General features: G+C 39.3%; 1 protein-coding gene across 2 annotated transcripts; it reads left to right on the forward strand.

The window, feature by feature from the left end:
• The first annotated feature begins 662 nt into the window (after nt 1-662).
• On the forward strand, nt 663-11,368 carry mks1 (MKS transition zone complex subunit 1). Of its 2 annotated transcripts, none has more exons than XM_031738266.2 (18): nt 663-970; nt 1,218-1,339; nt 2,134-2,186; nt 2,316-2,483; nt 3,501-3,595; nt 3,818-3,946; nt 4,296-4,400; nt 4,556-4,664; nt 4,764-4,820; nt 4,890-4,932; nt 5,028-5,090; nt 5,236-5,306; nt 5,399-5,468; nt 5,556-5,663; nt 6,150-6,283; nt 9,653-9,735; nt 10,402-10,499; nt 10,840-11,368. In XM_031738266.2, the coding sequence occupies exons 1-18, from the start codon at nt 894-896 to the stop codon at nt 10,941-10,943; spliced, it is 1,689 nt and encodes a 562-aa protein (XP_031594126.2). In that variant the 5' UTR covers nt 663-893; the 3' UTR covers nt 10,944-11,368. The 2 variants fall into 2 exon arrangements, with proteins under 2 accessions (XP_031594126.2, XP_031594125.2); XM_031738265.2 differs by having other exon boundaries at nt 3,498-3,595; nt 10,840-11,366.
• Nucleotides 11,369-12,475: the final 1,107 nt, after the last annotated feature.

Consider the following 12,475-nt stretch of genomic DNA (forward strand, 5'->3'; position numbering starts at 1 on the left):
GGACATTTTGACTCGATTTTAACTTTATTTTATCCATGTCTTGTTTTCTTTTTCATTTACCTTTGGTCAATGAACTGGTTTCAGTTTTTGTGCAAATGTACTGTTTATAAGGTTTGGGGATCCTGCAGTCAGGTGAGAATGAAAAAGTAACTTGGATGAGTGACGAAACGTTTCTCCTATTGAAAATGCTACGTCCAGATGAACAATCGTTTGGTTTCTTTAATTACCCTGCGGGCAGGGCAAATGAATTTTATTTGATTAACTTACTTATCTTAATGGCTAAATTTCATATACATAAATCCAAATTTTCTAACGCAAAACCATCCTTTCAATGCTTTTTAGATGAAACCAAACAATATGTTAAAACTATACAACATTCCCAAAATATAAAAGCTTTTAAAACCATAAACGTATGCTCCTTGTTTAATATTATGTGATTTTTCTAGACTGTATCTATTTGTTTTTATACGAAACCCCCTGACATTATGTTTTGTTCATTTATATTTGTACTTTGTGTTTGTCAATGAAATTCATTTAAAAAAACAAAACAAACAAAAAAACGTCCAGATGAACAGACTCAACCGTTTGGGGCTTTGGTCAATAGGTGGCGATAATGCTGCTGTAATCTGGTGTTCTAACCGTAAAAAACTAGAAGAAGAACATCGTTTATCTCTATGGCAACAATAACTACCAATTTGCCTCGCTTTGTCCACAAGTGTTTAGATTTATATTTTTATACACATATATATACATTTTTTACTGCTTACATTTACACCTTAGACTAATGGCTTTCTTTACGAAATGAAAGTATCTGCACAAAGGCGTATGTGTGTGCTAACTGCAGCTAATAAAAAGTGCTACGGGAGTAGCTAACATCTCACCGCTAAATAGTCATGACAGACTGCTGGAACACAGACACCGGAGAAGCTGTCTATCGGTCCCGGGATGCTATCAAAAACTTGAGAATAAAGTAAGTAGCCTATGGTTGTATTAGATCTTATTTTATACGAGTATTAAAGGTCAACTCATAAAGAAAATGAGTATTACTGAGACTGAGATGAGAAATTTTTGAGCTGTTTTTTTCACTAAACTATTCCACTACTTTCACGGTTTTATGGAAAGAATGTGAAGATTAGAAATCTATGTCTACAAACATATGTGTTAACGTCAAGACACTTTGTTTCCACGCTTTATTTCCATTTGTTCACGTCCTTTAGGGTGCGCATAGAGAGAGTGACCTCCACATCAGCTCTCTCTCAGCATCTCCAACAGCAGTTTCTGTCCCGGCAAGACAGAGGAGCAATTGAACTGGAAACACTGTCATCACAAGGCCAGACAGGTAAAATTACAGTGAGAAACTACTTCTTTTTTGCTTGCTTAGTCTTGAGTCAACATGCGATTTCCGGCTTTCCAGCTTGGTTTTAAAATTTATGTTCGAGCTGTGATCATTTGGAGGCCTTGAAGTTTACTGAGGATGTTGCATGAGTTATTATGGCTACATAGCTCAAACCTCTAGCCAGTTTAAAGCTGGTATAAAGGTGGACTTTGCATGAAATAAAAAAAGAGTGCTACATTTAAATTGGCAATTACTCGCCCTGAGTAAGCTTTAATACTACAGCCTGTTCTGCACCAGTGCAAGCTGTTCTACAATACTTCAAACTACCCCGTTAAGCCTTCAACCCATAAATAACAACACAACATTATTATCATTCTTTCTGTGTTTCAATGTCACTTGCTGAACAGTCCTTGGTGTTGAAAATGATCAGTCATCTTTCCTCATTTTCCCTTTCCTGTCCTCTTGTTCTTAAATTCTGAGAATAAAGTTCTCTTCAGAAACTCCTCAGAAACTGGCTGTACCTGCAAAAAAGTATAACTGAATAGTATTCCAACCATAACTTAATTCACATTCCGCATGTATTAATAGCATAAGTTGTCTGGAAGCAACCCCAGGCTGCAGCACCTGAAAAATTGACATAATTGATACAATTTCTTCATTAAAGCCTCTATTATAATTAATTATTTATTAATGGTGTTCTGGACAGGGGCGTGTCACTTGTATTTGCCCATATTAGGCTGGCTCTTTCCTTTGAGGCTTATTTTAATATCTTGACATTTATGCTACTTTGACATCAGGTGATAATGAAGAGGAGCTAGTGGTTGGCTGGCAGGAGAAATTCTTCAGTCAGGTAGAATTTTGAATATTTAACATCCTACTCGCACTGCAAATTATATTGAAAACAATTGAAATGTTTAGTATTTAAAACTGGACACTGGACATTATTACTTTACATTTCTGTGACTGTCTGTGATTCCAGTATGAAATGGAGCTGTTCCAGAACGAAGCAGCATGTCAGACTCCTCTGGACCGTCAGTACCACACAGAAGTCAAAGCCCTCAACAGGGGCAAGGGTCGACGCAATCGCCGAATTTTCACATACTCCGATCATGACCGTTACACTAGCTGCCTTCCATTACATCAGCTGGTAGGTTGCACTGTATTCTCACTGTATTTGTCCAACATGACAAGCATATTTGCAGAGATATTCCAAAAGTAATGTTTGTTTGTTTTTAATAAATATATTTAAATGGGACACACTAAAGGCTAGATTTGGACCAAAAACATGTTTTAGGTTTAGAAGCACTTACAGTATTTATCACCTATGAGTGTATATCTTTATCATATAACCAAATGGATGCGTTTACTGTAAAGGCTTTTTGCAGTCCTCTGTGTGTTGTGCTTGGTATTTGTGGCATAGTACAGTCTGGCTATCCTGAAAAACCTTACTCAGCTCTATCGAGTAAAGTTTTGTAGATCATCATGTCTCATAAGACATGCCTGCCAGCAAAGTTTAAAAGCAACCCTTTTAACCACTCATTTAGTGGCCACAGTAGGCCCTATCATGATTGTTTTTGAACTTTTCGTGCTCAAAAACAGCCATAATTTCAAATTTGCAGGAAACATGCAACACATTAAATATATAAAAGTAGTGCAGTGTATCCAAAGTGCAGGTGTACCTATCTTTAAGGTGTATTTTTAGTACAAGGACGTATAGATTACATCATACAGTTCATAATGCAGTTCATAGTGCAAATGAATGATACATCCATATAGTTTCGCCTTTCTCATGATTCTGGTGGCATATTGTGCTGATATGGAGGGCATACTGCAACCACTGTTCTTGAAGGCTCTCATTATACTTTTCAAGCTGCTGTTTGTCCTAACTGTTTTACCGTGCCTGTCAGGATGGAGAAAGTAAACATGCTGTCTGTGATGGCTCTGCTCACAGTACTTTCCCTGACAGTTTTTTTTGATAACTCTGATAGTTTGACACCTTATTTGCTACACATGGTCTAGACTTTTCTCTCCAAAAGCAACCAGCTTTGCAGATTTCAAATTTTTGTTTATTTGTGAAAAATAAATCTAAGACCCCAAACTGTGCAGTTCCAGCTTCTCTAACTGTGTTTGTGTGTTTCTTGTGACCTTGTGGCCCTCACAGCAGCATGCTACTGACATATTTACCACCAAATCCAACCCAACCTTCCTGGCTGAGAGGATGGCCAGTGTGAGACACAGACGTCAAGAAAGACGCACCATGTGGGTGGAACTATGTTTTCAGATTGATTAAAAGCCCACATTGTCTTTCCTTGTTACATTCTGTGTATTATTTTCTATTTATCTTCCTGTCTAAATCCATTATAATCCACCTAATGATTCTTTTCCTAATGAAAGTCAAGACATAAAAATAGGATATAATCCTAACTCTAGGTATAAACATGTAAAAAGTAATGCCATATTATTGGCTGGCATGCTTTGCAGGGATTCCAGTGTTCCAAAGTCAAAAATCATCAACTGGGAGCCCACAGAGGAGTTTGTGAGGAGCAGGCATGTGGTCAATAATGTCATGCAGACCATGCACATCATGGGGGACCTGGGCCCCAGTGGAAGGTAAGGGAGTCGGCTTGGTTCACACTTTTGATCTCTCATTGAAAATGCAGAAAAACCCTACTTATTTATTAGTCTTCATTCATTAGGCTTCATTTTCTTAGAACATGTAGTCTGTACTCTGTGTTGATGATTTTGCTGCCTCTCAGATCAGAGAAATCCATTATGCAGTGTAGGCCCTGCTTGTTTTAGCTTTTCAGAGGAGCAGCTTGTCTTGCAGCACAAAGTGAAGGAGTTGGGAGAACTTTCAGTGTGTCAGGCATTTTTCTTCTTGTTCTTCTGTTACTAGGGTTGATTTATTTATTCAGTGTTTCTTATGTGATTTTTCTGTTTGTGTTTTTTGTTTCCTCAGGCTGGGTCAGAAAGAGAATGAATGTTTGCTGGTAACTATAAAAACCGATGGCTGTGGAACAGTGATTGTAAAACCTGATTTTAACAAAGGCAAAGAGCCCTACAGGCAAGTTTGCAGCATCAGTGGAGATGCGTAGTTTGAGTTCTCACTGATAAAGTATTATTGTGTTTGCTACTAACTGAAAAGATGGCAAAAGATCTTTAGGTCAGAAGGTGTTGAATTAAATGCAAAGCTGGTGTGATGTTTGTGTTGTTGTGCAGGATTGTAACAGAGGGGGAGAGGAGAGAAGTTTGGCGTCTCACTGTTGAGAATGTATCGGCATCTATGAAACCTGAGGACAAGGTCAGGGAGCAGAACATGTACAAAGATGTGAGTTCATCTTCGTGCTTATTTTTTCAGGCTTCAGAAAAAGTATAGTCAAATAACAGGTCTAGTCACACAAATACATCAACCTTTCTCTCTTTGTAGCTGTACATAAGGCACAAGGAGTACTTAAATAGCCTCGTGGGACAGGACTTTGAAATGGTAAGACACTCAAGGTCAAAGGATATAGTCACAAATTGTCTTTGTTCTTACTAGATTTTATTCCTGTAGCCTCCTCTAGGTATTCTGCGTTACATGATGAATGGAGAGATAGGTGAGTAGAAATACCGTGCCCATTTTTACAGATACTTTTGGAAACTAACAAACTTCATCATTCAGATGTCCTTTCTTGTTCTTCTCTCTGTCCAGTCTCAGCTCAAGGCTTTGAATATGATAACTTGTACATCCACTTCTTTATGGAACTGCCCAACAGTGAGTCACATGTGATACTTCCAGTATGCAGATGCACTGTGCACTTTATAATGAATTCATTGCATTTAATTTGCCAATTCAGCCTAAATTATCATTATTATTATTATTATTATTATTATTATTATTATTATTATTATTATTTAAGATTGGTCCAGCCGGCCATTCCAGTCTATGTCAGGGGTTACCCAGACCTGTCGGACTAAAACATTAGGGAAGGTGTGTATTGAAAAGAACTATTTGTTCAATATATTGAGAGCATGGCTGTTTGATGAGATATGTTAAACTCTCGATGTTCTCTCTGCTAACAGGAAAACGTAGCTTTCTTTAGCTACCCCTTCAACCTCGAGGCTTTCTACATGACCGAAAAAGAGAGTGACCGTTAGTATCAGTAACAGATAATCGTCTTTAGGTGATTCACTGTTTTAAAAGGTTAAACTGACACAAGTTTTTTGTTTCTAATTTCAGACTCAGTCCCTCAGTGGCCAGTGCTCTACTTCAAGGTTCTTTCACTGGACTCCTGGCAGCGTTATCGAACTGAAGGCTATGGCTATCTGCTGTTTCCTGCCATGCCTGGTATGCTATGTGTACTGGAAAACTGTTGGATTGAAATTAGGGAAGAAAATATATTGATAATTTCTCATATCCTAAGATTACACATTCAGAATAAACGGCAGTCCCAAACCCAGTTCAGTTAATTTACCCTATATTATAAATATGCATGCCCTATGTATGTAGCATTTTTGCTTAGAAATTACTAAAATGAATAATCTTTGGTTAAGATGTACTGTTCATCAATTTATGTGGTGTCCTCGGGATTCCCATATACTTGTTTTGCCATTCACCTAGGGACCATTTTTGACCCGAGGACACCACAAGGGTTACTCAGCCAAATGTTGGAGCTCAAGTTAACATTTAGAAAATATATTTTTAAAATTTTATAATTTTTAAAATTTAAATTAAATTTCAGATAAAAAATGTTGTGATAAGTTATAAAAATCACGACTTTTTATTGTTCTGCATTATATGTTTTGTCTGCATTTACGTGTGTGTGCGCGCCAGGTAAACACACGATGACATGCCACACATGGAGACCCCTTCAGATGGGGACGGTTTCTGCACTCAGGCGCTTCTTTATTGGAGGTTCTCCAGAGCTTGAGGACCACAGCTACGTCAGAATACCAGGGACATTCAAGGTGGGGTCAAAACTCTGCAGAGGCTCTATGGATCTGACAAATGTTTACACATAATTTAAGTGTATAATTTTTCTGTTTTGCTTAAAGAGGATTAGATTTAAAGATTTATTAATTTTTTTTAATGAAAAAAAGAGTGCAGAACTTAACAGCTGCTTAAAATGCCACACTGGATTATAAAGAAAATACTTAAACTTTGATTAGAATGTTTGCCTTTTTAAATCATATTCTAATTCTTGATTTAATAATTAAATAAGATAAGATAATTCTTTATTGTCATTGCACAGTCATACATAATACAGTAGTACAATGAAATTGGAAAAACTGTCCTACGTCGGCACTACATATAACACAACACGACACGATATGACACATCACAACGCAACACAAACAACACAACACAGTATATTAACTTAGAAATAAAAAAGAAGAATAAGTGTTATGTGTATTGCACACTGTTATTATTGCACATTAATTATTATTGCACCTTGTTATAAATATAAATATTATTATTGTTATTGTTTTAAACATTGTTACCTCCCCTAAAAAAAAAGTCCAGGGAGGTAGCCAATCAGGTCAGCTATTTGCATTGATTAGGGCTATTGCCCTATTGTAAAAGCTGTCCTTGAGTCTGTTTGTTCGGGACCTCAGCAGCCTGAACCTCCTGCCAGACGGCAGCAGCTTAAACACCCGATGTCCTGGGTGTGTACAGTCTCGTAGGATGCTGCGTGCCCTCTTGAGACAGCGAGTGCTGTACAGGTCCTTCAGGGAGGGAAGAGGATGTCCAATGATTTTTTGGGCCATATTGATGACCCTCTGGAGTGCCTTTCTGTGTGCTGTGGTGCAGCTGGAGAACCATACACCGATGCAATATGTCAGCACACTTTCAATGGAGCAGCGGTAGAAGGCGGTCAGCAGCTCCTTCTTCAGGTCCATTTTCTGAGGATTCTCAGAAAGTGGAGACGCTGTTGGGCCTTCTTTAAGACCGCAGAGGTGTTAGAGCTCCATTGAGGTCTGTGTCTATGTGCACACCCAGAAACTTGAAACTGGAGACCCTTTCCACGCACTCCCCGTTGATGCTGACAGGCTGCAGCTCAGACTTCCTCCTTCTGAAGTCGACTACCAGTTCTTTTGTCTTGGTGGTATTGAGGTCCAGGTTGTTATCTACACACCAATCTGACAGCCTCTGAACTTCAGCTCTGTACGCCGTCTCATCTCCCCTGAGATGAGCCCCCACCACGGTGGTATCATCTGCAAACTTGATGACTGCGTTGTCTGGGTGGGTACTAACACAGTCATGTGTGTACAGAGTGTACAGTAGGGGACTCAGTACACAGCCTTGTGGAGAGCCGGTGTTGAGGCTGAGGGCTGAGGAAAGATGAGGCCCCACTCTAACTCTCTGTACACGGTCTGACAGGAAGTCTCTGATCCAGCGGCAGGTGGTAGAAGGAAGTCCGATTTCCAGCAGTTTAACTATTAGTCTGTCCGGGAGTATCGTATTGAAAGCAGAGCTAAAGTCAACAAAGAGCAGCCTGGCGTAACGGCCCTGCACTTCCAGGTGAGAGATGGTGGTGTGGGCGTTGTAGCAATGGCATCTTCAGTTGATCTGTTAGCTCTGTATGCGAACTGGAGTGGGTCGAGTGTGGGTGGCAGGCAGGACATGATGTGACGTCGGACCAGTTTCTCAAAGCACTTCATTATAACAGGTGTTAGAGCAACTGGTCGGTAGTCGTTGAGGCTGCTAATGTTAGTACGCTTTGGCAGTGGGACAATTGTGGCTGACTTAAGGCACGGTGGGATGCAGGACTGGGACAGTGAAGTGTTGAAGATCTTAGTGAAGACCCCAGCCAGCTGGTCTGCACACTCTTTTAGGACCTTTGCGGTTACCCCATCTGGTCCGGCGGCCTTCCTGGGGTTCACTGCCCTCAGTGTGCGCCTCACCTCATATTCCTGCACTATGAGGCTTGGGCTGCTGCTGCTGTCCGATGTTTTTGCTGCTGCTGCCTCTGGTCCCTTCACCTCAAAGCGTGCGAAGAAGTGGTTCAGCTCCTCCGAAGCTCCGCATTGCCCTCAGTCAACGTGGTATTGCAAGGTTTGTAGTTGGTTAAGTGCTGAACTCCTTGCCATACCTGTCGTGAGTTGTTGGTGCTGAAGTGGTCTTCGATCCTTCTCTTGTACACTGCCTTGGCTTCTCTGATGCCTCTTTTCAACTCAGATCTGGCTGCACTGTACTGCATACCATCACCGGATCTAAAAGCGGCATCACGTTGCTTCAGCAGGACCTGGACCTCTTTAGTCATCCAGGGTTTCTGGTTGGAATACACCGGAGACGTTTGTCCACAGTGACACTGTTGACACAGAAGTTAATATATGAGAGCACTGATGTTGTGTGCTCTTCGAGGTCCTGATGTTCAAACACGCTCCAGTCCGTGTTTTCAAAACAGTCCTGCAGCTGATGTGATGCACCTTCTGGCCAGGTTTTCACAGTTTTTTTGTGACTGGGGGCTCTTCTCCTAATGGGAGTGTATGCAGGGATCAGCAGCATGGACATGTGGTCTGACAAACCTAGATGTGGTAGAGGGGTTGCTCTGTAGCCTTTTTGGATGTTGCTGTAGGCTTTATCCAATGTGTTTTTCCCCCTGGTTGCACATTTAATATGCTGTTCAAATCTGGGGAATACTGACCTTAAATCAGCATGGTTGAAGTCCCCAGCTATAATGTGCACTGCGTTTGGATGGGAGTTCTGCTGGTTGCTTATTGTCTTGTGCAGCTCCTCCATGGCCGAGTTAGCATTGGCATCGGGTGGTACATACACGGCCGTTACCATGACAACAGTAAACTCGCGAGGTATGTAGACGGGTCTGCACTTCACAGTCAAATATTCCAAATCCGGGGAACAATGGCTGTCTACAGTCTTTGTGTTTTTGCACCAGCTGTCATTGGTGTAGATGCATAAACCCCCTCCTTTGATCTTACCGGAGTGGCCGTTCCTGTCGTGACGGTGGACCGTGCAGCCTGCTAGCTCAATAGCCGATGATTTACATAATACAATTAATAAACCCAGTAGGCTTACTACATTACTTAATTAAACTGGGAATGACTTATTTGTTAAACTACAATCTGTTAAACATTTAAATGTACCGTACAACAACTTAACATAAGTTCTGGTTACATTTATTCTTTATCAAAAGCAATGTGTGCATGCTTGAGACCTTACAAATGCAGTGGATAAATTTAACTCCTGGTACAATTATGAAGGCATTTTTTAACCCTCTAGTTTTATATACATGTTTTATGTTATGTTAAATATGATCATTTTTATTTTATTTTATTTTATTTCTAATATGTCTATATGTCTGTGTGTGGCTGCAGGGGGAGAGGCTGAGTCGCTTTGGCTTCTGCACTGAAACCACAGGAAGTGTCACTTTTAATCTCAGCTGCATTCAGCAAGCCAGGTAAGTAAAGCCTGGCTTCAAAAAAGTAGTGCATAGTGTGCCTAACAAATTTATTACACCACCACCCAATGTAAGGTTTATGCCACAGCTGCCCTAAATGAACAGTATTGTTAATTACCACAATCTTTTCTAATGTTTTGTAATGGTTAACCACCAAAATTTATGTGAGCTATTTAATCGAAATAATATTTTGAAAATAGTAAAGCACACTATTATTGTTGTTATTATTATTATTGTTATGAATGAAATGAAAACACGAATTCCAGTCTAATAAAAAGGAATTTGATTTTTAGTTTTAAACAACTGTTTGACAGATTTCTAAAATATTTGTTTTCTTGTTTTTATGACAAGTAACAAACTTTTTAAGTATTGTACCCAATATTTAATAGAGATATATACTACTTATATGGTTGGTAAGCTCTACATTATCTGCATTGTTATAGATTAATCACATTTCTTTGGTGGCTAGAATTTATTTGTTTCAACACAGCAGCAAATCTACAACTTCACAACTGTCTCCTATTTCACAGTCCCACAATACACTGTAATTTTATTTCTATGTTAGTGCAGGTGTTGAAAATATAATATAATATAATATAAACCTCGGTTTGTTTGCATTCAGATGATAATCAGTGATAACAGGAAATGTTTTAATTTCATGTGCAGGGCCTTTGTTGATACTGCCATGCTGAAGAAGAGGAGGCAGAGAGTTTTTGACCAGCTGGGAGGATTTAGTCAGCAAGGAGCTGTTTGCACCATCCTGGGTAAGAAGTCTGGATTTTCAGGACCCACTGAGCTTAGGCTATGGATAAGTTTGAAAGCTAAACCCTGTGGGAGATCGACTCGCTGAGATACAAGTTTCTTTCAGCACTTCAGTCTGACATATGTGAGATATGGATCGATTGGTTATAGCTTGGTTTGTTTTCTGAGCTAAAAAATGTGGACTAACATTAGCGTATTATTTCATACCAGTAATATGTAAAATCAAGAAAACAGTTAACCTTTTTTTTCCTTTGTTATTTCTGTGTGTATTTGTTATAAATTGCTATGTAAGTCTTCTCTGTATGTGTGTAGTATTCGACTGGTACTTTCTTCCTTTTGCAGAGGCCTTTCAGAGGGCCAGGAAAAAGATGCAAGAAGCCCGAAAAAGTCTTCCACAAGACCTGATCAGCAGCGCGTCCCAGCTACAAATCGAATCCTCTGCTTAAGTCTGAAAAATGGAGTGGGGCTGTTACTGTTTTTTTTAAAGTTTAGATTATAGATTATCACTGGCTGTGATATAAGTGCATTTTTCTCACAAAGAGGAAAATCATGTCTGAATGTTTTAATTGTTGTATTTATGGCTAACATAGTGGATGGTGTACTAATGAAGTTACAATATGAGTGAAGCTGGTAATTAATAGATAGCAGAGCCATTATACCTGCTATGTATGGTTGTACCTGGCAATGCATTTTTTTTATAGTCACAGTTTATATTTGATTTCAATAAACGGTCCGATTGTTGGCGTTAACTGAGGCTTTTAAAAACTTGTGAATATAAAGTAATGTTTTGAAAGTTTGGTTTTATATTTTCTATTGGTTACTTCAAATATCAGTGTAGTTGTCATATTTGTTGTAATATAAACATTTTATATCAACTATTACAATTATCTTTAAATACTTAAAAAAATCTAAATCTTTTTTCTTCATGCACTATATTTTATATTTGGTATATGATATTTAGGGGCATTCATACAGTAGTTTTATGTAAAAGTATTTTTTTAAATCTTTTTTGGGGGGGCGCTTGTCTTTTCAGATTGAGAAAATATTGTTTTTGTGTGGGTTTTCTTCTGTAGTTTAAGGTTTGAGGGCTAAAAATGCTGGGGGGGGGCGTGTTTACAAAGTTTCCATGCTCTATGCTTTTTGAATCACTTTGGTCCTTTCCACTGAAGCACAGGTTTTGCTTAGTGCAGTTCAGCATCTTAATAGATGACTTACATTCAATAGGATAGCGGCCCTCCAGGCCCGGAGTTCGACACGTGCTTGAGATAGTTGAATTGTAAAATCTTTTTCGAGCCGGAGTTGAACTAGCGACCTAAGAATTCCTATTCCCATACACCTACAGTACTCCGCTCTACCAACTGAGCTATCGAAGGGATCACATACACCGCGTCTGGTTTGTTGGACCATCGGATACATGGTACCTAACAGAGTCTGTGTTTTGCAAGAATTCCATGTTTCAAGGACTTGAACATAACAAAAATGTACCCGTCTGATTCTACATGTTCCTTCATGCCTGAGGCACCGAACATATTTCACATCAACATGAGTATCCTTCCTTTTTCCAACTCTTGGGCTGCGTTCAGACCCAGGGGAGTACTTTGCAGCCCCTCACTTGAAACTGCTTTGAAAAAGGCAGGACTGTACAGTGAAGGTGAAACGCTGATATTATGGAATTCTTTTCCTGGCTGTGAGGACACGGCGAGGTCCCTACCAAGAGTTCCCTCCAGTGTTGCATTCATGATAATAGGAAACCGTGGCGTCATATGGAGTCATTTATTATGTAATGTAATTTTCCCCTTTAAATACAAAAGTTTGCACTGATTTATATTTGCTTGTGAATCCAATTACAAAGAAAATATAAACCCTGCAGACCGATTTGTCCACATGACCTCGAAACCGTGTGATGTCATTGCCGGTTGTGGTTTCCTGGATCTGCATATACATTTTATATAATACATCATTTATATTCGCAGATCTT

Source organism: Oreochromis aureus, linkage group 10, assembly GCF_013358895.1.
Source record: "Oreochromis aureus strain Israel breed Guangdong linkage group 10, ZZ_aureus, whole genome shotgun sequence".
Taxonomy (NCBI): Eukaryota; Metazoa; Chordata; class Actinopteri; order Cichliformes; family Cichlidae; genus Oreochromis; species Oreochromis aureus.